Genomic DNA, 26,897 nt, shown 5'->3' with positions numbered 1-26,897 from the left:
TCGAGAAGGGTTCAAGGAAACGGTTAGTGCTGGAGAAAAGAAGACAGGGTAATTTTGACTGTCTAGGCTGATCCTGCAGAAGTGGTGACTTTCAGCTGAGCAGAGCACTTGCTGTGACCCAGCCCAAACTAGAGATGTACAGCTAAACCCAAAACGTGCCAAATACACTCAAGCCTGCATTCACTGCAGTTGAGGGAGCGAAAAGGGGGCTATACCAGGAGAGGCAACCAGGGTGGGAGACAGTAAAAGTCTTACTGAAGGGCATCACTTGTGGAGAAGAAGGTGCGGTTGAGCAGATCGACGCCTGCAGAAGTATCCTGGTGACTGGAGGTTGAAATGCTAGGCAGTTTGCAGCACTAAAATGCTGTTATATGTGAGTTGGAACAAGAGTTTCTTTTCCAGGAGCGAATGCAGAGAGAAATGAAATCACAAGAGGGTGGGTAGGGCGATGGGGAGGGTGGGGGGGGGGGTGGTGGTGGTGAATGATACAAGGAAGTGGTCAGAGATGTCTGCGATCAAGACTAGGTCAGTTGAAAGGCCATGTGAAATGGAGTGGTCAGGAGGGTGGGTAGGAGAGTTAATATGGAGGGAGAGATTTAGAGAGGACAGAATGTCTTCTATAGGCATATAAATAGTAAAAAGAGGGTGGGGCCTGGATGAAAAAGGTGTTCTACGGATGGAGGCAGAGGGCATGGCTAAGATACTAAATGTATACTTTGCATCTGTCTTTACCAAAGAAGAAGATGCTGCCCAAGTCATAGTGAAAAGGGAAGTAGTTCAGACACTGGATGGGCTAAAGATTGATAAACAGGAGGTATTAGAAAGGCTGGCTCTACATAAAGTTGATAAATCACCAGGACTGGATCAGATGCATCCGAGGATGCTGAGGGAAGTGAGGGTGGAAATTGCAAAGTCACTGGCCATAATTTTCCAATCATCCTCAGATACAGGGGTGGTGCCAGAGGACTGGAGAATTGCAAATGTTACACCCTTGTTCAAAAAGGGTGTAAGGATAAACCCAGCAATGACAGCCAGTCAGTTTAACCTCAGTGGTGGCAAAGTCTTTAGAAACGACAATTCAGGATAAAATTAACAGTCACTTGAACGAATATGGGTTAGTAGAGGAAAACCAGTAAGGATTTGTTAAAGGTAAATTGTGTTTAACTAATTTGATTGAGTTTTTTTGATGAAGTAACAGAGAGGGCTGATGAGGGTAATGCCATTGATGTGGTGTATATGGACTTCTGAAAGGCATTTGATGAAGTGCCACATAACAGGCTTGTCAGCAAACTTGAAGCGCATGGAATGAAAGGGACAGTGGTAGCATGGATACAAAGTTGGTTGAGTGACAGGAAACAGAGTAGATGTGAACGGGTGTTTCTCGGACTGGAGAATGTTACATAGTGGGGTTCCCCAGGGATCGGTACTAGGGCCACTGCTTTTCTTGATATATATTAATGACCTTGACCTGGGTGTGCAGGACACAATGTCAAAATTGAGATGATGCAAAAGTTAGAAGCATTGTGAACTGTCTGGAGGATAGAAAAGACAGGCTGTAATGGGCAGACTTGTGGCAGATGAAATTGACTGCTGAGAAATGTGAAGTGATATGTTTTGGTAGAAAGAACAAGGAAAGGTAATATAAAATAACTGGCACAATTCTAAAGAGGGTGCGAGAGCAGAGGGTCCTGGGGGTGTCTGTGTACAAATAGAAACATAGGAGCAGGAGTAGGGCATTTGGCCCTTCGAGCCTGCTCCGCCATTCAATACGATCATGGCTGATCGTCCAAACTCAGTAACCTGTTTGCCCACAAACGCCAAACTGTCAATTTAGGCAGGGCAGGTTCTAGAAAGTACAGCCAGGGGGACAGAATTCTGTAAGGGACACACGGCCAGGGCGACGGACCTCAGTGAGGGACATACGGCCAGGGAGGGCAGAGTTCAGTGCGGGACATACGGCCAGGGGGACAGAGTTCAGTGAGGGACATAGGGCCGGGGGACAGAGTTCAGTGAGGGACATAGGGCAGTGAGAGATATAGAGCCAGGGGGACAGAGTTCAGTGAGGGACATAGGGCCAGGGGGACAGAGTTCAGTGAAGGACATAGGGCCAGGGGGACAGAGTTCAGTGAGGGACATAGGGCCAGGGGAACAGAGGGCCAGGGGGACAGATGTCAGTGAGGGACATAGGGCCAGGGGGACAGATGTCAGTGAGGGACATAGGGCCAGGGGGACAGATGTCAGTGAGGGCTAGGGGGACAGAGTTCAGTGAGGGACATAGGGCCAGGGGGACAGAGTTCAGTGAGGGACATACGGTCAGGGGGACAGAGTTCAGTGAGGGACATACGGCCAGGGGGACAGATGTCAGTGAGGGACAGACGGCCAAGGGGACAGATGTCAGTGAGGGACATACGGCCAGGGGGACAGATGTCAGTGAGGGACAGACGGCCAGGGGGACAGATGTCAGTGAGGGACATACGGCCAAGGGGACAGAGTTCAGTGAGGGACATACAGCAGGAGACATAGTTCAGTGAGGGACATACAGCAGGGGGACATAGTTCAGTGAGGGACATACGGCCAGGGGGGCAGAGTTCAGTGAGGGACATACAGCAGGGGGTCAGAGTTCAGTGAGGGACATACAGCAGGGGGCAGAGTTCAGTGAGGGACATACAGCAGGGGGGCAGAGTTCAGTGAGGGACATACAGCAGGGGGACAGAGTTCAATGAGGGACATATAGCAGGGGGGCAGAGTTCAGTGAGGGACATACAGCAGGGGGGACAGAGTTCCGTGAGGGACATACAGCAAGGGGGCAGAGTTCAGTGAAGGACATACAGCAGGGGGGACAGAGTTCCGTGAGGGACATACAGCAAGGGGGCAGAGTTCAGTGAAGGACATATGCACAAGTGGTTCAGTCTTTAAAGGCAGATTAATGCTGTAAGAGTGCCAACTAGTGGAATATTTAGGCACTGCATTAACTTGGTGCCTGAGGAATCTGCTGCTGTCTATACAAACTCAAAGCTTGGGCCTGCATAGAATGAAGAGAAATTGAATATATTATTTTAAATCTAAGAACCTACAAAGCAGCAAATTATATTTAAAAATTGGCTGGTAACCGGACTAGGCTCAGTGATGAGTCAGTATGTCTGCAAGTTGACTATGCTGCTGTGTTTCTGCTCTTGTAATTCACCTTCTGGTGCAGACACTATGGCAGCAAACCTTAAAACAAATTAAGAACTTAAAAGTGGTGGCAACAGGGACCTCAGAAGAAGAAAATGCTGGGCACATTCACCAGTATACAGAACAGGAGACCTTGTCGAGTATGGAGTCAAACAACCAGGAAGCAACTGATCTTTGCTGTAGCAGCTGATCTCAGTAGTGGGGTGACCTTGGCCAAATGTCCTGGGGACAGTTAGGGGGAAAAAAAGTAAACTCAGGATTTCTGCTCCTGAGTAACTATCTGGTAATCTGTGCTACGGATCAGCTAAAATCCAGGATGGGGTGCAACCTTACAGTTGAATACCTATTGTCTCATGTAGTTTTGACTCACACATGAAGAAATGGTCACTCCGGAAATATTGGTGAGCTGTCAGTGTTGAATTTCAGGAGCTGGAAATCATTCTAAATAGGAACTATTTAGTGAGGGAGTAGATCTCAAGGATACAATAGGTGCTTTGCTATGTGGCAAAAACAAAACTGAATCATCCTGCAGTATGCAACAGAAGGCTATTCAAAGACCTGAACTGTCCTGGGTTGTTCTGATTCACACTCGGGGTAACCTTGCCATGGTCCTGTCCCATTTCTGACAGCACTGCCTAGGAAAATGCTCCACCTAGTGGGCAAAACCACTGTCTACAACTTCAGGCCAAAAGTGACTTTGGAAACATGTCTGGACAAAAGAGAAGGACAGCTGGATAACAGAAGAACCTCAGACAGCAGAAACAATAGGGAGGCTGCTGCAACCCTGAGGTAGTGAGACTCACAGTCACTGTGACATTCACAACAATGCAACTTTTTGTCTGGAAGAAACCACACCATGTGATACTAATGTGTTTATTTGAGATTTCTCTGGCTGCTACTTCTATGGTGCTGTTAACCCTGCGGGGGGGGGGGGAATTTCTGAAGAAATTTAATTTCAAGGTCAGATTGTTAAAAGTGATACAGGGATTCCCCATGAGGAATCACCTCCAAACCCATTCTTGACCTCGGATGGGGGTAAAAAGGGGAGGGGTTTGAAACGTACCTTTTCACCTTTCACTCCACTACAGTCGCAACTCACTCCTGTTGAACACCCATGACAAGCCTGCAAAAAATAAATAACGGGGCAGTTAATGACCATTAAGTATTCAAAAGGCTGGCTTCTCACTTCCATCAACTGTGTTTACCTGTGGAATGATTATCATATAATTGATTCAACCGGTTAATTAACTCCTGTTCAACAAATCAAAAACCTTCACTTGTTTGCTAGTTAGGTTTCTGTGCAAATATCGGTCAGTTTATTGTGGGCATCGGCTCATGGTTTCCTTATTGTTAATGTTGAAATTTTCTGACTTAGAACATACACTGACTGCCAGAGATTCTGTTGTAAGTAGATGTTCAGACAACAAATATCAGGATGCAAAAATAGTTTGACAGAATAACAGAGTGCCTGAAACAATCCTGGACATTAGTTTGTATCCCACCCCTAATACTCTCTCCTCTCACACAGCTGGTGGTTCATTGCAAGTCATATGTGCTGACAGCTCTCAGGTCCCCAAATGGCTGTTCTTCATTGATGAGCCTGGGTAGTTAGAGTTGGCAGGTCACTCGAAGAGCGCAACACAGCCAGGACTGTGTCAGTCTTTGCTCCATCTCAATGCTTACGGACTATCACCAGCTAAGATCACTGGACAGCAACTGGAAGTAGCAACCAAGCAGAAAGAAAGACTTTCATTTATATAGCATCTTTCACAACCTCATGATGTCCCAAAGTGTTTTACAGCCAATGAAGCACTTTTGAAATGTCCAGTTCCGAAGAAGGGTCACTGACCCGAAACGTTAACTCTGCTTCTCTTTCCACAGATGCTGCCAGACCTGCTGAGTGGTTCCAGCATTTCTTGTTTTTATTTGAAATGTAGTCACTGTTGTAGGAACCGATATGAGGATAGTGTGGGAAAAAGGCATTGAAGTGGATGATCAGCCACGAACATATTGAATGGTGCAGCAGGCTCGATGGGCTGAATGGCCGACTCCTGTCCCTCTGTTCCTATGGTGACCGCTTTGCGGAACACCTCCGCTCAGTCCACAAGCAGGACCCTGAGCTTCCGGTTGCTTGCCATTTCAACACTCCCCCCTGCTCTCATGCTCACATCTCTGTCCTGGGATTGCTGCAGTGTTCCAGTGAACATCAACGCAAGCTCGAGGAACAGCATCTCATCTACCGATTAGGCACACTACAGCCTGCCGGACTGAACATTGAGTTCAATAATTTCAGAGCATGACAGCCCCCCACTTTACTTTCATTTTTAGTCATTTTTAGTTATTTTTTCTTCCTTTTTTTTTACATTCCTTTTTACATTTTTTACAATCTTTTTTTGCATTTATTTCATTTCATCTTAGTTTGTTCAGTTTGCTTACCCACTGTTTTTTTCAGGTTGTTTTTCTTCAGGTTTGCACTTGCTGCTGTTCAATATTCAGTATATTCACACCTAATCTGTACTAATGCTTTGTCTTTCAACACACCATTAACATATTGTTTGCCTTTGCTCCGTGACCTTTTGGTCAGCTATGTGGCCTGGTCCAATCTGCACCTTCTCCTTTGTTATCTCTTGCCCAACCCCCACCTCACTTGTTTATAATCTGTGACTTTTCTAATATTTGTCAGTTCCGAAGAAGGGTCACTGACCCGAAACGTTAACTCTGCTTCTCTTTCCACAGATGCTGCCAGACCTGCTGAGTGAATCCAGCATTTCTTGTTTTTGCCTCTGTTCCTATTAATGCAGTAATAGTGCCATCTAGTGGAAGGTGTAGGCACTGCACTAACTTGGTGCCTGAGGAATCAGCTGCTGTCTGTAAAAACTCAAAGTTTGGGCCTGCGTAGAATTAAGAGAAATTGTATTTTTTTTTTAAATCTCGGAACTTACAAAGCAGCAAATTATATTTAAAAATTGGCTGGTAACTGGACTAAGCACAGTGATGAGTCAATACGACTGCAAGTTGACTGTGCTGCTGTCTTTCTGCTCTTGTGATTCATGTTAATATATTACCCCTAAGCCCATGAGCCCTAATCCTGTGTAACAAATCTTGTGTTATTGAATGCCTTCCGAAAATTCAAATAAACTACATCCACTTATTGCTCTTATCTACCCTGCTCATGACACCTCCAAAAAACTCAATAGATTTGTCAAACAAGATTTCCCTTTGTGTTGACTCTGTTAATCATTTTGTGTTGATTACAGTGAGGGCTGGGGAAGGGAATATTTGGTAACTTGAATGAGGATCAAGCTTCTGGAACTTGACTGATAGTTTTACGAAGTCAAGTTTTTACTTCATCCAAAACATAGCATTCTGAGTGGTTGTGGGGGGGGGGGGGGGGTGGTGCTGATGCACAAAGCTGAACCGAGGGAGCAAAGAGAAGCCTTACAGCCTTCTCTCATCCCTTTCATATGAAGTAATCCCATGTCAGATATCCCACCAGTTAATAGGAGATGGAGGGCTAGATTTTCAAAGTGGGGTTGGGAACTCGACACCGTGATGAATTCAGGGTCCCGACCACGTGCTTCAGCTGCGCCGCTCTTGCGATGCGATCTTTGAACCCTAATGCCCTGATCGGGCAGGAGGTGAGCTCGGTGGACAATTAGAGGCCCCGAGTGCCCGCAGGAGGTGGAAGCTGCTTACCTGGCACCAGCGGCAAATGCAGGTGACAGCCATGTTGGGGGCCGCTGCTGCCTTGCCGAAGAGAGCATGCAGCTCAGGAAAGGGCCAGTTTGATAAAGACGGCCGCCCAAAGAGGCCGTGGATGCCAAGTGGAGGTACAGCGCTGGGCCCAGGCTAGTTGGCCCCTCAAATTTCATTTCAATACACATAGACACAAACGTTTTTTTTGGCTCTGTGGTGATCCCAACAGCTGTGCACTTATGTACCAGACTGGGCGGGATCGCTGAAATAAAGTTTAAAAATTGCCTTCCCGAATGCCCTGGCACCTTAACAAGCTCCTGAAGGAACTTAAAGGGCCGTTAATTGGCAGCATGTGGATTCCCCATTCCCTTCCCACCCTAACCCCCACCAGCACTTTAAAAATTTGAAACTATCCTGGAGGTGTCGAGACCCTGAGACGACCACGAGGACTACAATTTTCAAATGGCGCCCATACTGGGTCCCGACCCCGTGGCCCTTTGAAAATATGCCTGAAAGCTTTCTCCATGCTCCCCCTCAACAACATTGTGGCCCATCCCCAACCTCAGAGCATTCCACACTGTACCCGGAGCACTTCTCCATTGCCATCCTCACCAGCACTAAGCTAACAAGAAATAGCGTCGTTCAGCACTGTGCATCTACTGCCACAAGCAGCTCAGCTGACATGGCAAAGCTTTACTGAGGACGCTCACAGCCGGCAGAGATAGAGGTGATGTTCATCTGGGCAACCTGGGCTGGATTCAAAGGCAGGCCCAGAGATGAAAGGTTAGCAAATTAACCCAGTGCTCCAGAATGCTGGTTTTGGTCAAACCTATTCAACATTTAAGCACCGTGACAAAACGACAGATTAGTTATGTTACGCAATGCCGCACAAACCCATTCCTGTTAATACAATGCAGATTTGACACTCGCTTATCTGTGCCACTTGCACCACCTAGTGGCTGCATCCTGGAAGTACAATATTACAGCACTGACCATCAGAAACCAGGTAACCCTGACAACCACCCTGGCTTCAAAGCGTAACATGCCAAATAACTGTTATTTACAGTCATTTTAGGCAAAGAGAACTTTTTCTAACCTGCCACATTATCACCTTTCTGGGCCCTTTCAATTCTACCCCAAGACATGGAGACCCAGTGTCATGCAGTGTCTGGACTCCTCAATCAAGTTAGTGGGAGGGTCTCCTCCTGTTCAATAGGTCTTTGGAGTTGCAAACCTGCCCTCCTGATTGAAGAAACATGGAGGACCCAGAAGAGAAGACGGCATAATAAAAATTGGGAAGGATGGGGGTGCGGGAGGACTTTAGAATTAAACTGCATTAGTAGAATTGAACATATAATTGTTTTTTCTCAACAATTAAAGGGATTTTTCACTATCCTTTCTGAAATCTGAGATAGTCAACAGCTAGATTTTAACCTGAGCTACTTTCTCATTTTACTGACTGTTCTGTTCCCAGGATCATTAGTCCCTAGACCCTTTTATGGGTAGTCTGCAGTTCCACGTAAATGACCACACTCAGCTTCACACAATCCGTGGAATCTGAATTTCCTAACACATAACCATACGCAAACACACAAACACTGCACAGTTAAAACTAATATGGAAAAACCTTGCAGCACATGATCCAGGGAATAAATCTTTCTCTCCTACCCCCAACAAACTACTATCACGCTCAGGAAGCTTATAATTGCTCCCCTGGACCAGCAGAAGTAAGAGCTATAATTAAATACAATATATTGAAAGAAGTGGTTAACTACAGCTGTTAATACTTCTTCCACTTAATTCTGTATCACATAACAGCATTTGTTACTTCATGTAGCTTCAATGGTCTTTTTTTATTATTTCATGGGATGTGGGTGTCGCTGACAAGGCCAGCATTTGTTGCCCAACCCTAATTGTCCTTGACAACTGAGAGGCTTACTAGGCCATTTCAGAGAGCAGTTAAGAGTCAACCACATTGCTGTGGGTCTGGAGTCACATACAGGCCAGACCAGGTAAGGACAGCAGATTTCCTTTCCAACAGGTCATTAGTGAACCAGATGTTTTTTTTTTACAACAGTCGATGATAGTTTCAATGGCACCATTGCTGAGACTAGCTTTCAACTCCAGATTTTTATTAATTAAATTTAAATTCCACCAGTTGCTGTGGTGGGATTTGAACCCTTGTCCCCTGGGCATTAGTCTGGGCCTCTAGATTGCTAGTCCAGTGACATTACCGCCATCTCAACTTGACAGGAAAAAACAGGAAGGAGAGACAGAATAAAGAGAGAATGAGAGAGAAAGAATGAAAGAGAGAGAGGGAATGAAAGAGAGAATAGAAGAGAAGGGAGAGAAAGAAAGAAGGGAGGGAAAGAGAAGGGAAAGAATGAGAGAGAATGGAAGTGAGAAGAAGGAAAAAGAGCGAAAGTGCGAAAGAAAGTGGGCTGCTCAGTTTAAATGATGCTAGAACTGTAATACAATAAACTATTTTACTATGGCAATTCAGGGACAAACTGAAAGGCACCTATGATGATCAGAGAGCACCTTCTTTCATCATTATATACACTCTCTGCAAACAGGATAAGCAGATGACCTGTTCCTTGGCAAATGCTGCTATTGAGTGAGCTGCTGGGATTTCTATGCATGCAGCACTGTTAACATTTTCCAATTCCTGCGGACACACAATTCCCACCACTGAGCACATTTGAACCACTTGCCCCCATCAGTGAACCTTTATAGACTTGCTGCTGTGGAGGTTTCTGTGCACGGGTAGTGGACACCCAAGCACTGATGATACATTGGATAACAGATATTGTCACCTGTTCTCCCCTCCATCTGTCTTTTCGGCCAGTTATCTCATGGGGCTCAGCTGTTTTACTGTCTTCAATTTTGATGAAGGTTTTTTATGTTAATCTATCTTCACTTTGATGAGCCTGCCATTTATTTGTAGCATTACCTGTTCTGATTTCACATTTGCTGCGTCATTTTTTCCATCAAAATCAAATTTCAGCTCAAACCCCATGAACAGGACTTACTTTGGAGTTCAGCTTATTAAGTACCTGGGGTGCTACTGATGCACGTGGTCCCAGCCTTGATCCCAGACTGTGCCCACTTAACCGATCGTATTCAGAGCCAGCAATAGGAGTTCGGCAACACTCCCAATGGGAAAGATCGGCCAGGGTTCTCACTCTTGCTCACTATCCAGTGAAGCCGGCTGGAAAGTGCACGCTGTCGCAAATGTCGGTTTGCAGACTGATGAGCGTCTATGGACAGTTCGAACTGGCCTCGGGAGCCAAAATAAATTGGTACAAGAGCGAGGCCATGTTCTTTGAGGACTGGGCCGATCGATCCTTTGTCCCCTTCACCATCAGGCCAGACTACCTGAAGGCGCTGGGATATGGTTTGGAGGAGCGGGGCCTGAGCCAAAAACTGGGAGGTGCGAATAACCAAGATGAGGCAGAAACTAGGCATGTGGGAGTGGCGCTCGCTCCCTCTCCATTGTGGGTAAGAACCTGGTCATCAGGTGCGAGGTGCTCTCAATGTTACTCTACATGGTGCAGGTCTGGTCCATACCCCATTCATGCGCTATGGCAGTCACCCAAGCCATCTTCCACTTTATCTGGAGATCAAAAATGGACCATGTCCACAGGAATACGATGTTCAAACCTCTAGATTACGGGGGAGGGCTGGGAAATGTACCCAACATCGCCTTCATCCTGATGGCCACCTTTGTCTGCGGCTGCATCAAGCTGTGTGTAGCCCCTCAGTAGGCAAACACCAAGTGTTACAACGTGCTGAGGTGCTATCTGTCCCTGGTGTTGCAAAGGACGAGTCTGCTGTGGAATGCTCCATTCAGTTGGTCTGTATGTAATGCCCTCAAGGCCCTGTGGGAAAAGGAGATGGTGGATCCTGTTAGATAGTTCCCTGAGCAGACTGTCAAACATATTTGGCAAAATGCCTCATCGGCAGAACTTTCAAACAAGCACCAAGATGTAGCTTGGCTGGCAGTGAGAAGAGCACGCCCCATCAGATCCTTCCTGCACACCTGGAGTCTCACCATCTCCACACGCTGCCCTCGAGGTGGCTGTGGTGGGAAGAGACCATTGCCCACCTCCTTCTGGAATATGCCTTTGCAAAGCAGGTCTGGAAAGAAATACAGTGGTTTCTGTCAAGGTTGAACAGCTTGGGCCTATACCCATTGAAGTTGAGAAGAATGAGAGCTGATCTTATTGAAACATATAAGATCCTGAGGGGACTTGATAGAGTGGATACCAGGAGGATGTTTCCTCCTTTGGGGAGTCTAGAACTAGGGGACACAATTGAAGAATAAGAGATCTTCCTTTTAAGATGGAGATGAGGAGAACTTTTTTTTTTCTCAAAGGGTCGTTAGTCTGTGGAATTCTCTTCCCCAGAAAGCAGTGGAGGCTGGGTCATTGAATTTATTCAAGGCTGACTTAGTTAGATTTTTGATAAGACAAAATAGTCAAGGGTTATTGGGGGGAGGGGGGTGCAGACAGGAAAGTGGAGTTGAGACCACACCTAGATCAACCATGATCTTATCAAATGGTGGAGCAGGCTTGAAGGGCTGAAAGGCCTACTCCTGCTCCTATGTTTATTCTGAGCAGCTCCATATCGCAGGACTCAGTGCTCTGGATGCACACTAAGATAAACATCAACTACTGCTGGAGGACAATCAATTTGGTGAGAGACGCACTTTGGTCTGCCAGATTTGCTAGTCTTTCAGTGCAAAGAGTTGTCCACGACTAAGTCTTGCAGTCTGGCACATTCGAAGGTCCAGGACTACGTGTTGAGGGATGCATTAAAGCTTGGGGCAGCCGCCACGAAGGCTCAATGGGGAAAGGCCACTGTGTAAGGCCCTCCCGCTATAGTATAGCGAGGGGCTGGAACCCGTGTAAAAGCACTCAGGTTGTAGGCACCAGAGAATGTTTGACGTGATGTAAATGTACTTTGTAAATATAACCTGTAATGGCAAGTGTAGTGAGGCACCTCATGTACTGTATTGAAAGAAACTGATCTCTGTTGCACTTTATGTAATGTCAAATTTTACAAACTTTATGAATAAAGCATATTTTTGGAAAAATAAACATGTTGTAATGAGTGAGGGCAGGATTGGGCTCAGCTGTGATGTCCCTAAACACATCAAACTCTTCTGGCTCCAAACAAAGCACTCTACATTTCCATACACGATTTTTTAGTCACTACTTTCCAGTTGCGTATGCACAAAAAACATAGCCACAACTTTTTAAAAAGTAAGCAGTAAATGCAAAATAAAGGATGCCAAACTGGTGCATCATTGGACAACTTGCTGAGTTGCCAATTTAAAAAAAAACATCCTAATTCTCTCCCTCTCTGAGAGATACCCAATTCTCGTTGACATCGTTCCACAGGTGGCAGCCTTTACCTCTCCTATGGGGCCATTCCTCAACATGGAAGAGTAAACAGTGAGCGTGAGGAGGCTATACTATCATGCAGGGCATTGTCAGCTAGCTCAGAACTGGTCCTCAGTAGGCATCTAAACACCAGCTCTTCCCAGCAGCAATCAATGAATAGTGTAGTGAGCAGCCCCTGTTACTCTATCAATTTAATTAAATGGCCAGAATATTGGGGCTTCTGATTTCCAGATCTGCACTCCCTGCAAATGCCCCTCTCCGCCAGAAGCTGAGGCTGCCCTAACTGAACTGTGGGCACACAAGCTCCTGCCTCAGTTTCCAAAGTGCTGATTCACATAGCTCGAGAGTGGCAGAAGACGTGCCAGTACCTCACCGTAGTGACAGTGAGGGTCAGTAGTTTATTCCAGTGTAGGTGTATTCAGAGCCAGACCTGATTGACCACAAGTGAGGATATTCCAGCAGTGAGTGCTGGACAGTAAACCAGATGCATTGTTCATCTGTTCATTGGATGGGTGCTGTGTCCAATTGTAGCAGATTGATTCCCAATGATACATTTAACCTGTCCAGCACAGACTGAGGATCAAACCTGGAAATTTCCAACTGTCTGGGATAAAAAATACTTCCTGGAAAATGGAACTTAATCAAAGGGGACTGTTTGAATTTTCTTGAAGGCTGGAATATATACTCTGTGACAGGAAGTGTACCTGTGGTTCCCTGTCACGGGCCTCTTGCACCTGGGCAGCTGCTTCCCACTGACTTGGTCAGGAACCTCACAAACAGCCAGCCTGCCTGCTGCCTCTCCTGGGCTGGCACAATGCTTTCTCTACCCCATTCCCGCTCAGAGACGCAGCCCCTGGGTTTGCCTTGTGTCTATCAATACTGAAGGTTTCACTGACAAATAAGAAGGGATTTCCTCATTTGCTACTTAAAACCTGTCCTCCTTCCCACCTTTGCCCAAAACTCCTCTTTCTTAAATCAAACAGCATTGAGGAGTAATGATTTTAAAAAGTACAAATAAACCTAATTGCTATCCGCACCGAGCCCAGCTTCCTTGGCCAACCACTAGATACCCATCGCAGAAACTGCTACTCACTGGCTCAGCTTGCCACCCATTGCAGAACCTGGCACCCACTGGCAGAACCTGGCACTCGGCCCATAGCTACAGGACAGCTCCAATTACTAGCTTGTATAATTCAGAAGCAGAACACGTGAGGCCCTTTTAAAAGGCTGCTAATCCTGGTGAGGTGTGACATCCAAGTGATTGTTATCATCATGTCAGAATAAAGTACACACGCGCCAGACCATTCTGTGGCTGTAACAATGAATAGGACAGCACCGCCGCTACTGAGCGGGTAGAATACAGGCTGGAGATCCCTCCAGCCTCCGGGACAAGGGCAGGAATATTCATCACAATTGCTTTGACATACTGTTCTCGGTTAATGTCACAAACAAAACTGGTCAATCTCTAGTTACTCATTTTGGAAAAAATGACACATTAATGGTCCCTCTTTTTAATTGGGGAAAAACAAAATGTCACTTAAATTTTCACTTTGCAATATCATTCGTGTGTAACATCTTTTGAATGCACTGACAGTTATAAAGAATTGTTTTGTGCCAAGTTTTGTCAACAGGAGTATATATTTAGAAAACACAGGCCAGCTCTTTGAGATTTACAGGTCATCCAAGGGAGAGCGATTCTGTAAGATCAGCCTTATTGTAAATGCATCCTAAATTCATCAATCTATCACCAGTGGAAGATCTGTAATCAAGAGTATCAAGTTCAAAATGCTCTCTCCCAATTTATAACAGTAGGTGTAATAGAGAAAATTCATGAATCCACTGTTACACTTTACTGAGATATCTAGTGTGAAAAAATAAACTTGGGCCAGATCTTGCTGTAAAAAGAATGTTATGTTGACAGCAAAAGCCTTTAATAATGCACAAATCTGGCAGCAAGTTCAGGGGATTAAGAGATATGCTGTGAGTTGCGAATCTCCAGAACTTGCTGTCAATTTACATCGTTTTCTTCACACACATAGCAGCTCACCCTTAATCTCCCGTTGTGTTTAAGAACTTGCTGGATTTGCACATTGCTGCTCATTAAACCTGCCATAGCAAGTTAAGTCTGGTAATTAAGAGCATAAGTACCTTTTTAATAATGTGATAGTAATGCCATTCAACTTCTCTGGCCCAGAATGGGAACAAGGCAAACTGTTCAAGCTCATTCCAGCGTGTACTCAATTGTTGTCAGACTTTTAACAAAAGGTCAAATATTTAACTATTTTTAGCAAGATCTGGCCCAATAATTTTTTTTTTTAAATTAGGGATCTCAGTAAAGTTTCTGAATGAGAATAACATTAGTTAAGGTCAATTGTTTTTCCTTTCTGCCTCTTCTCTGTTAATCCAATCTTTCCCTCATTTTATTTCTCTTTCTGTACCTGAGTTATTCTAAGTCACCTCCTACTCCATTGTTTCTCAATCCCTAAATTTCATTATTTCAAGACATAGTGGGTGAAATTGGTCTACATCAATTTCACTTATAGTGAATCGGCAGCCGGATTTTCACCACACCAGTTTCTATTTTCCATTAATTTGGAAGATTTTTCATTTCTACCCATGAAAAAGGTAACAGTGAGACTAGGAAACGAGTCTCCAAAGAGAGTTTGCATTATCGTTCTGTGAATTTCAGTGGAAAGAAGATTGGGCACAGTGAAAAAATTGGCTGCCAATCTGCTCTGAACCCATTTCGAGCTGGTGGCTTGAATCAATTTCACCCCTACCCTGTTGGTCCCGTCTTAACTAAGGTCCAGATACCCTGTTGCCCTCACTGACCCATTATCATCTCACACGCTGCAAAAATGTTTCAAGAAAATCTAATGCAGAAGAAAATCTAATGGATCGTGCCATGAGCTTCCCTGCTCCAACCAAGTCCGGCCCATTATTTCCCATTCCATTTCCGGGCCCATTAAGTCCAAAACTGGACAGCGGGTGGGGCACGGAGCAGGATCACACATTGAGTTCTGACCATGATAACTAATGACATCATACCACTGGTAATTGGAGTGGATTGTCTTTAATTAAAGAAACAGACCTTGGTCTCCAGGTTACATGAAGAAATTTTAAGCAAAGGTTCACTCAAAAACTGGGCTGTCAAATCTAAAAGCAGTTGGGTGCCACCTCTCATTAATACCCCACAGATATTGTGGTGATTTTAGTTCATCTTCAAGGGGGTACAAACTGGGCTTCATCAAACAGGTAACTTTTAGTGCATAGACACTTTGTCAATGTGGCTTTATGAGAAACTCAATTCTTGAGCAGGTGGAAACATGCAATTCTTTACAAGTTAACAACTTAATCCTTCAACACTGTGCTTTGTTTATTTATTTCCCCCTTTGATGGGCACACAGGAAGACGTTAATATAGAAACATCCAAGGGGTTTACAGGAAAGTTCCACCTGTTAATTGTGAGCACTGCCACATCTTCCAATGTAACTCCTTACACACCACACCCTTGACTCTCCTACATGAAGATTCTGTCATAAAACAAGCAGTGTATACTCCTTTGGTGATTCAGAAGGGGAACTGCAGCAATGTACACTATTGGTCAATACGAGCCTGGGCTCAATACCCGGGGAGTACCGAGGTGACTGAGGGTAACTTTTTTAAAAACTCAGGTAGGATTTCCAATGCTGCTCACTGTCCACTGACCTCTGTTGCAACAGTATGTACGAGTGGTGTCGAGCTCCACTGCGGTGCCCCTAAAGTTGAATAGTCCGGCAAGACTGACCATCTATGCTCACATGGGAAGAATGGTGGCTTGTGCAGGATACTTGAGGGCTGCATACACTGGCAGAGCATACCCCAGCGTAACTCGGTGTCTTTAAGAGAGAATATAGGAGTGGGGAAGGAATGGAACTCTGGGCATTAATGAATCATCTGCCTGTTATACATCTCTCCCGATTTTTGTTTCATTAATCAGGAGAGATGTACAACGAGGGCTGAATCGATATTTCCCATTTTATACTATTGCACAAAGCCAAAATTATCACCCTTGATTTATGCTTCAACTCAACATCTCTATACCTGAACATTTGCTGCTTATTTACGAGTCATGATTAGGTTACTAGGCTAAACCCAGAATAGCCCTGGATGTTGGAGGCCAGCTTTCAAAATAAAAGCCCTAGCAATGTCTGGGACACAACAGACCATCAAGAAGACTTCTCGGGCTTCATCTTTGGGGTTAGGCTGTCTACTAATATTCATTATAAGCCCACCTACTCCCACAGCTACCTCGACTACAATTCTTCACACCCTGCCTCCTAGAAGGACTCCATTTCACTCTCCCAGTTTCTCCGCCTCCGACGCATCTGCTTTGATGACGCAACCTTCCACGACAGTGCTTCCGATATGTCTTTCTCTTTCCTCAACCAAGGATTTCCCCCCACCGTGGTTGACAGGGCCCTAAACTGTGTCTGGCTCTTTTCCCACACTTCTGCTCTCACCACTTCCCCTTACTCCGAGAACCACGAAAGGGTTCCCCTTGTCCTCACTTTCCACCCCACCAGCCTCCAGATCCAAAGGATCATCCTCCGCCACTTCCGCCACATCCAGCGCGATGCCACTACCAAATGCATCTTCCCCTCCCTTCCCCTGTCAGCATTCCGAAGGGATCATTCCCTCCGCGACACCCTGGTCCACTCCTCCATTACCCCCGACTCCTCATCCCCTTCCGACGGCAACTTCCCATGCAATCGCAGGAGGTGTATTACCTGCACTTTTACCTCCTCTATCCTGACTATCCGAGGCCTCAAACACTCCTTCCAGGTAAAGCAGCGAGTTACTTGTACTTCTTTCAATTCAGTATACTGTATTCGCTGCTCACAAAGCAGTCACCTCTTTATTGGGGAGACCAAACGCAGACTGGGTGACTGCTTTGCTGAGCACCTCCGTTCAGTCCGAAAGCATGACCCCGAGCTTCCGGTTGCTTGTCATTTCAACTCACCACCCTGCTCCCATGTCAACATTTCTGTCCTTGGCCTGCTGCAGTGTTCCAGTGAATATCAACACAAGCTCGAGGAGCAGCACCTCATCTTTTGATTTGGCATTCTACAGCCTTGCAGACTCAACATTGAGTTCAAAACTTCAGGACATGACTGGTCTTCTTTTTAATATTTTATTTTTAACTGTGTGCTTGCTTTACAAGCACCAACATACTCTTTGCCTTTGTCCCAAGACAGCTTTGTAATTTAATCTCCCCCTGCCCTATCAAACATCTTCCCCTTTGTCCTCTCCCCCACCCCCCTCCCCTTCACTTGCTTAAAGCCTAATTCTTTTCTAACCTTTGCCAGATCTGATGAAAGGTCACAGACCTGAAACGTTAACTTTGCTTCTCCCTGCACAGATGCTGCCAGACCTGCTGAGTATTTCCAGCACTTTTTTTTTTATATCAAAAATATAGAGATGGGGGAACGAGGGTCTCCCCTTAGTACTCCTCTGTTGAAGCTGATCATTACCATTGACACCGACAACTGCCTGGCACTTTCTGAGTTTGGACTGCAAGCATATAGCTGGCTATTTCACACCCTGTGTGGGAGGGGGAGGAATTAGGAGTGGGGTATCATAGTAAGAGCTGGCCTGATCCTCCACACATGCAGATACCGATCAGGGACCCAGACTGAAATTCCACCTCCCTAGTCCTGGGACACTGAAGACAACTGTTGCTCCCTCTGAACCTCCATTCCAGTTGAGATCAGTAAAGTTAGCACAGGTTTGGGGAGGTCGAACCTCCACATCATATGGTGCGGTTAAAATCAATTCTAAACAAAGCAAGCACTGCACGTGTTAACATGTTCTCTTCTAGGCTGTTCAGACCCAAGATTTTGTTAAACTTTCAGTGATTTTGATATCACGGCAAATTCCTCCTTCAAAATAAATAATAGCATCATGGGAGCACACCCTTACCAGATCACTGCCTCCTGGACATAGGCCAAGGACAGTTCAGCTCCAGGCCTGCTGTGCATGCAACCACATGACAGCTGAAACATTCTGTGCCTTGATGTCTCATAGCACACGCTCAAAATATTCCAGGGTGGGGGCAAGAAAAGCCTTCTTTCTAAGCTGTCATTAGTTATTAGGAAGATTTAGCTACACTCAGCATCTTTGGCACACCCAAGGAATACCAGCCCAACAGGACAAAGATTCAGGTCATGAAGGCCACCTAGGGCGGCCCATTAGTACACCTGCTGCAACCAAAGTACTCAGCACATCTTGGGGTGTCAGTCCCACAATGTGCAGTATCCCTCCCTCACTGATTGGCAGAGAGCCCTCGCTGTGTTATTTGCTCGAGGTGTCAAATTATGCATTTAAAATGGTTTTTGGTTTAAAGGTTGACAAACTGGCGAGCTGTGACTTTTACTTGCGATGTTCTTCAGTTGGGTGCTGACAGAAATGTGCAATCTTTGGTATAGCTAAATGGTGTTATTACTGACCATGACACAGACAAAGCCAGGCTCGCTCCATCAATCCCCTCCTCTGCCCCCACTGCCACTCTCTCCTGAGGGCACAGACTCTTGCTGGGGGGGAATTCACTGGGTGCAGGCAGCCACTCTGAAAATCCCCCAAGTGCGCATTTTCCACAGGCAAGCCTGAACAGTGACTTTTGGCAGCTGTTCAAATGTCAGCCGCACCACAACTAAGCCTTAAGCCTCAATTTTAACCTGGTCTGCTCTGAATGTAATATCGGGCAGGTTATAAAAATGGGAGTCAAATTTGAACACATCTGTTCCTACTGGGTGGGCTAGTTTAAAACTGGGGTTTTGATCTTGTCTGGTCCAAACCAGGAACCAAACCAACAACTTTCTAATCTACAGGGATCAGTGATACACTGAGCAGCACCTTTACCTGGGCAATGTCCTTACACCGAGAGATCCCTTTACCTGGGCAAGGTGAAGGGAGAGTGCCTGCCCCTGAAATCAAGGCAACATTTGACCGAGTATTGCATCAAGGTGCCCTAGCAAAACTGGAGTCAATGGGAATCAGTGTAAAAACTCTCCGCTGGTTGGAGTCATACCTAGCACAAAGGAAAATGGTTGTGGTTGTTGGAGGTCAATTATCTCAGTCCCAGAACATCACTGCAGGAGTTCCTCAGGGTAGTGTCCAAGGAGCAACCATCTTCAGCTGCTTCATCAATGACCTTCCCTCCATCATAAGGTCAGAAGTGGGGATGTTCGCTGATGATTGCACAATGTTCAACACCATTCACGACTCCTCAGATAATGAAGCAGCCCATGTCCAGATGCAGCAAGACCTGGACAACATCTAGGCTTGGACTGATAAGTGGCAAGTAACATTCATGCCACACAAGTGCCAGGCAACAACGATCTCAAACAAGGGAGAATCTAACCATCTCCCCTTGATATTCAATGGCATTACCATCGTTGAATCCCCACTATCAACATCCAGAAACTGAACTGGACCAGCCACATAAATACTGTGGCTACAAGAGCAGGCTGGGAATTCTGTGGCGAGTAACTCACCTCCTGACTCCCCAATGCCTATCCACCATCTACAAGGCACAATTCAGGAGTGTGATGGAATACTCTCCACTTGCCCGGATGAGTGCAGCTCCAACAACACTCAAGAAACTCCACACCATCCAGGACAAAGCAGCCCACTTGATTGGTACCCCATCCACCACCTTCAACACCTTCAACACCGATGCAAAGTGGCAGTAGCGAGTACCAGCTACAAGATACACTGCAGCAACTCACCAAGATTCCTTCGACAGTGCCTTATAAACCTGCGACATCTACCACCTAGAAGGACAAGGGCAGCAGATGCATAGGAACACCACTAGCTGCAAGTTCCCCTCCAAGCCACACACCATCCTGACTTGGAACTATATTGCCGTTCCTTCACTGACGCTGGGTCAAAATCCTGGAACTCCCTTCACCCCAAGGACTGCAATGGTTCAAGAAGGTAGCTCATAACAACTTCTCAAGGGAAATTAGGGATGGGCAATAAGTGCTGGCCTGGACAGCGACGCCCACATCCCATGAATTAATAATAAGAAAAAAATGTCTTTACACCAAGCAGCACCTTTGCCTGGGCAATGTCTTTACAACAAGAGATTCCTTTACCTGGGTAAAATCTGTATACCGAGCAGCACCTTTTCCCACTAAGCTGAAGCATGGATTCATTGGATAGTAGTTTTGAGTTTCCCATTGAATTCTGACTCTGCAAAAATGTCCCCACGTACTCTTTTTGCCTTAACTATGAGACTGAAATTATAAGGCCTTTCTCTAACAAGTAAGTTGCTTGCCCAAGCTGCATCTCTCTCTCTCACACACACACACACACACAAACACACACTGGGGAATCAGTCATTATGTAAGGGGAAGGGAGTTAACCAAAGACGTGAGTGTACTCAAGGTGTGGTGGATGCGGTACATAGTGACTAATGCGAAAAATTCCACTTGACAATATAATCCTCAGGAATTTAAATGTAAAATTTAACTTCCAAATTTAAATGTATTAACCTTGCCCCTTATCCCTGTAGGATATGTCCTGGGAATGACTGTCAGAGCAGTTTAAAGGTGGAATGAAGACACTTTTATATTGATGCAAAACCTCATCCAGCTTTGGCAGAGTGATGTCTGTGAGTTTCTTTTACATTCAGACTAGAGTCAGTCTTTGTTGCTGGGCTGGTCTCCACTTTAATGTGAATAGCCACAGGCAGTGAAATGTGTGGGTCGAATTCTGGTGTGAACTAAAAACGATCCCTTCACCTGATGGCAGGATCACTGTCCCCCATTTTCTTGTGCTTATGATACAGTCAGGATTAGGTAGCCATACTCAGTTGCACAATGGAGTGCAGACAATGGTGGGAAATCAACAAATCTTGCACTTATACAGCCTGAAAAGCACTGTTGCATTGTATCTAACCCATGCTGTACCTAACTATTTCATGCTAATTTCTGAATCCCGACATTATTCACCTTCACAAACAGAAAAATAAGCCAAACCAAACGAAAGAGGACGAGGTCAGCAGAGGCCAGACATATTCAAGGAACCCAGCCTGTTGTCTAACAACACAGGAGCTGTTGACAGAGACCTCCCTGCAGTCTGTCCAAGTAACAGCAGCAGAATCATTCGGAGAAATTAAACTGGCAGCAGACATTAATGTTGTTACCGTCCTGGGGCAATGGATTGGAAAGCTCATTTGACTTGGTATGCAGTGGGTCTTGGTATTGCCTGGCAACAGACACTGAGGAGCAGGTGGTTGTCATGTGGTTGATTGTTTGTGACATCAATATCCATTGATGTTCCTGTTGGAAGTGAATACAAGTCTCCATATAGAGTTGATTTTCATTCCATTGACAGTGGCTGAGGTTGGTTCTCTTACTATCCAGAGCCTGGTGCAGCACAGCAAAATCTCAAGTCAACTCTCAAATCAATGGGGAGAAGGAGGGGGGCACTATAACAACAACTTTAAAGAATTTCTAAAGTACTTTTAATGTAGCAAAATGACACAAAACTCTTCACGTCAGCATAGTTTGATGTAAATCGCCAATGATCCAAGGAATGAAATAATAGGCCAGGTGACAAAAAGCTTGGTCAAATAGGTCAGTTTTAAGGAGCGTCTTAGAGTTGGAAAGGTCTAGACAGAGATTTTTTTTTCATTTAGTCATGGGATGTGGACATGGCTGGCAAAGCCAACATTTGTTACCCATCCCTAATTGCCCTCAAGAGGCTGATGGTGAGCCACTCTCTTGAACCGCTGCAATCCTTGTGGTGTAGCTACACCAACAGTGCTATTAGGGAGAGAGTTCCAGGATTTTGACCCACTGACAGTGAAGGAATGGCGATATATTTCCAAGTCAGGATGGTGTGTGACTTGGAGGGAACTTGCAGGTGGTGGTTTTCCTATGTGCTTGCTGCCCTTGTCCTTCTAGGTGGTAGAGTTGGCAAGTTTGGAAGACACTGTCGAAGAAGCCTTGACAAGTTGCGGCAGTGCATCTTGTAGATGGTACACACTGCTGCCACTGTGCGCTGGTGGTAGAGGGAGTGAATGTTGAAGGTATTGGATGGGGTGCCAATCAAGCGGGCTGCTTTGTCTTGGATGGTGTCGAGCTTCTTGAGTGTTGTTGGAGCAGCACCCATCCTGGCAAGTGGAGAATATTCTATCATATTGCTGACTTGTGCCTTGTAGATTGTGGATAGGCTTTGGGGAGTCTGGTCAATGATAAACCCCAGGAATTCCAGAACTTGGGACCTGGACAGCTGAAGGCATGGACACCAATGGTGCAGTAAAGGAAGTCAGGGATTCACGTGGCCAGAATTGAAGGAACACTGCGTTCTTGGTGAGTTGTAGGGCTGTAGAAGGTTACAGAGATAGGGATGGGCAAGGCCATGGAAGGATCTGAACAGGATGATGAGAATTTTAATTTACAGCATTGCTGAAACATGAACCAATGTAGGTCCTTACGTCCCATTATTCAAGGAGATGCACTGTTGGTCCAACCATTAACTAAGGTCCATTGCTTAGGGACAATGGGTGTACATGACGTGGTACGAGTTAGGTAGGATGTGGGCAGCAGAGTTTAAGAACAGCTCAAGTTTACAGAGGGTTGAAGGTGGGAGGCTGGCCAGGAAAGCACTGGAGTAGTTCAACCTGGAAGTAACAAAAAGCATGGATGAGGATTTAGTAGCAGATGAGATGAGGCAAGGGCTGAGATGGGTGATATTACAGAGGTAGAAGTAAACAATCTTGGTGATGGAGAGGATATGAGTATGGTGTCCATTCTGTGCTTCTCCCAATGGCAGAGCTGATGATTAGCATGGGAGAGAACAATTACAGGATTTAAGTCGAATTCTCACGGCATAGGAACCACCTGTTAAGTACCTTTGCAGCAATGCTCATATTTCCTTGGTGTTTTTTGGAAGGGAGTTTGGGGTTTGGTGATACTATCCCTCAGTCTCAGTAAATCAAGGCTGATGGAACCCCCCCAATTGGCAAACACTGGAGCCTGCCACACCCTAATGTGGGCCACATCACCTTCATTTTCTCTAACATGGGTAACAATGTTTAAAATAAGTCTATCATTGATACCAATCACAGATAACCAAGTAACTATTGTATCATCCTAAGAAAAGCATCATAGGACAATTTTATATTGGTGTCGAGGACTCAGGTGAGCCCACCATCAATTAGACAAAACAAGCACTTCAGTTCAGCCGTCTCTTGTTCTGCAGAAAAGTTATAATTTGAGCTCTGCCATTATTAGAAGTGATGTTGCTTTTCAATTAATATAGAAAAATATTCCCTTTAACTGAGTCTTTCTCTCCAACTCTCGAATTCTTTTTCGAGCTTGCTAGGGTGCCACGTGCTAGTGAGGCGAGAAACAGGGAGCGAGTGCAGCTGAACACGTGGCTACAGAACTGGTGTAAGAGGGAGGGATTCAGATATGTGGATCATTGGGATACCTTCTGGGGAAGGTGGGACCTGTACAAGAAGGACGGGTTGCATCTGAACTGGAGGGGCACCAATATCCTGGGCGGGAGGTTTGCTAGAGCTCTTCGGGAGGGTTTAAACTAGTTTGACAGGGGGATGGGAACCGGAGCCACGGATCAGTGGATGGGGTAGCTGCTGAACAGGCAGATACCGAGTGCAGAGAGTCTGTGAGGAAGGTTAGACAGTTGACAGGGCAAAGATGCAGCCAGTATGATGGGTTGAAGTGTGTCTATTTTAACGCAAGTGTCAGGAATAAGGGTGATGAACTTAGAGCATGGATCAGTACTTGGAGCTACGATGTTGTGGCCATTACAGAGACGTGGATATCACAGGGGCAGGAATGGATGTTGGATGTTCCGGGGTTTAGATGTTTCAAAAGGAATAGGGAGGGAGGTAAAAGGGGTGGGGAGTGGCATAGTTAATCAGGGATAGTATCACAGCTGCAGAAAGGAAGGTCGTCGAGGAGGGTTTGTCTACTGAGTCATTATGGGTGGAAGTCAGAAACAGGAAAGGAGCAGTCACTTTATTGGGAGTTTTCTATAGACCCCCCAATAGCAACAGAGACAAGGAGGAACAGATTGGGAGGCAGATTTTGGAAAGGTGCAGAAGTAACAGGGTTGTTGTCATGGGTGACTTCAACTTCCCTAATATTGATTGGAGCCTCCTTAGTGCAAATAGTTTGGATGGAGCAGTTTTTGTCAGGTGTGTCTAGGAAGGTTTACTGACTCAATATGTAGATAGGCCGACTAGAGGGGAGGCTGTGTTGGATTTGGTGCTTGGCAACGAACCAGGCCAGGTGGCAGATCTCTCGGTGGGAGAGCATTTCGGTGATAGTGATCACAACTCCCTGACCTTTACTATAGTCATGGAGAGGGACAGGAGCAGACGGGATGGGAAAATATTTAATTGGGGGAGGGGGAATTACAATGCTATTAGGCAGGAACTGGGGAGCATAAATTGGGAACAGATGTTCTCAGGGAAATGCACGACAGAAATGGGGAGGTTGTTTAGGGAGCACTTGCTGCGACTGCTGGATAGGTTTGTCCCGATGAAGCAGGGAAGAGATGGTAGGGTGAAGGAACCTTGGATGACAAGAGATGTGGAACAGCTAGTCAAGAGGAAGAAGGAAGCTTACTTAAGGTTGAGGAAGCAAGGATCAGACAGGGCTCTAGAGGGTTACAAGGTAGCCAGGAAGGAACTGAAGAATGGACTTAGGAAAGCTAGAAGGGGACATGAAAAAGTCTTGGCGGGTAGGATTAAGGAAAATCCCAAGGCGTTCTACAATTATGTGAGGAACAAGAGGATGGCCAGAGTGAGGGTAGGGCCGATCAGGGATAGTGGAGGGAACTTGTGCCTGGAGTCGGAGGAGGTAGGGGAGGTCCTAAATGAATACTTTGCTTCAGTATTCACTAGTGAGATGGACCTGGTCGTTTGTGAGGACAGCGTGGAACAGGCGGATATGCTCGAACAGGTTGAGGTTAAGAGGGAGGATGTGCTGAAAATTTTGAATGATATGAGGACAGAAATGTCCCTGGGGCCAGACGGGATATACCCAAGGATATTACGGGAAGCGAGGGAAGAGATTGCTGCGCCTTTGGCGATGATCTTTGCGTCTTCACTGTCCACTGGAGTAGTACCGGATGATTGGAGGGTGGCAAATGTTGTTCCCTTGTTCAAGAAAGGGAATAGGGATAACCCTGGGAATTATAGACCAGTCAGTCTTACGTCGGTAGTGGGCAAATTATTGGAGAGGATTCTGAGAGACAGGATTTATGAATATTTGGAAAAGCATGGTTTGATTAGAGACAGTCAGCATGGCTTTGTGAGGGGCAGGTCATGCTTCACAAACCTTATTGAATTCTTTGAAGATGTGACAAAACACATTGATGAAGGAAGAGCAGTGGATGTGGTGTATATGGATTTTAGCAAGGCATTTGATAAGGTTCCCCATGGTAGGCTCATTCAGAAAGTAAGGAGGCATGGGATTCAGGGAAAGTTGGCTGTCTGGATACAAAATTGGCTGGCCCATAGAAGTCAGAGGGTGGTAGTAGATGGAAAGTATTCAGCATGGAGCTCAGTGACCAGTGGTGTTCCACAAGGATCTGTTCTGGGACCTCTGCTCTTTGTGATTTTTATAAATGACTTGGATGAGGAAGTGGAAGGCTGGGTTAGCAAGCTTGCCGATGACACAAAGGTTGCTGGAGTTGTGGATAGTGTGGAAGGCTGTTGTAGGTTGCAATGGGACATTGACAGGATGCAGAGCTGGGCTGAGAAGTGGCAGATGGAGTTCAACCTGGAAAAGTGTGAAGTGATTCATTTTGGAAGGTCGAATTTGAATGCGGAATACAGGCTTAAAGACAGGATTCTTGGTAGTGTGGAGGAAGAGAGGGATCTTGGGGTCCATGTCCATAGATCGCTCAAAGTTGCCACTTTGGTTGTTAAGAAGGCGTATGGTGTGTTGGCTTTCATTAACAGGGGGATTGAGTTTAAGAGCCGCGAGGTTATGCTGCAGCTCTATAAAGCCCTGGTTAGACCATACTTGGAATATTGTGTTCACTTCTGGTCGCCTCATTATAGGAAGGATGTGGAAGCTTTAGAGAGGGTGCAGAGGAGATTTACCAGGATGCTGCCTGGACTGGAGGGCATGTCCTACGAAGAAAGATTGTGGGAGCTAGGGCTTTTCTCATTAGAGCGAAGAAGGATGAGAGGTGACTTGATAGAGGGGTACAAGATGATGAGAGGCATAGATAGAGTGGATAGTCAGAGACTTTTTCCCAGGGTGGAAAGGGCTATCACCAGGGGGCATAATTTTAAGGTGATTGGAGGAAGGTTTCGGGGAGATGTCAGAGGTAAGTTCTTTACACAGAGAGTGGTGGGTGCGTGGAATGCGCTGCCAGCGGTGGTAGTAGAAGCAGATACATTAGGGGCATTTAAGCGACTCTTGGATAGGTACATGGATAATAGTAGAATGAAGGGTAGGTAGTTAGTTTGATCTTAGAGTAGGTTAAAGGTTCGGCACAACATCGTGGGTCGAAGGGCCTGTACTGTGCTGTACTGTTCTATGTTCTATGTTCTCTGCTCTGTATTTGTGTGATTTTCAATCTTCC

At 45.8% G+C, this 26,897-nt stretch overlaps 1 protein-coding gene across 3 annotated transcripts in view; it reads right to left on the bottom strand.

Annotated features, from left to right (window-relative positions):
* The window catches only part of col4a5 (collagen, type IV, alpha 5 (Alport syndrome)), a 289,160-nt gene that overhangs the window by 149,657 nt on the left and 112,606 nt on the right, over window positions 1-26,897 (bottom strand). For all 3 annotated transcript variants that reach the window (XM_068047230.1, XM_068047229.1, XM_068047228.1), the window contains one exon: window positions 4,238-4,297. In XM_068047230.1, the coding sequence (XP_067903331.1) occupies window positions 4,238-4,297 (60 nt within the window). The remainder of the gene's footprint in view (window positions 1-4,237; window positions 4,298-26,897) is intronic.

The sequence above is a fragment of the Heterodontus francisci genome, chromosome 15 (assembly GCF_036365525.1).
Source record: "Heterodontus francisci isolate sHetFra1 chromosome 15, sHetFra1.hap1, whole genome shotgun sequence".
NCBI lineage: Eukaryota > Metazoa > Chordata > Chondrichthyes > Heterodontiformes > Heterodontidae > Heterodontus > Heterodontus francisci.
This window is presented reverse-complemented; position numbering and strand designations above follow the sequence as displayed.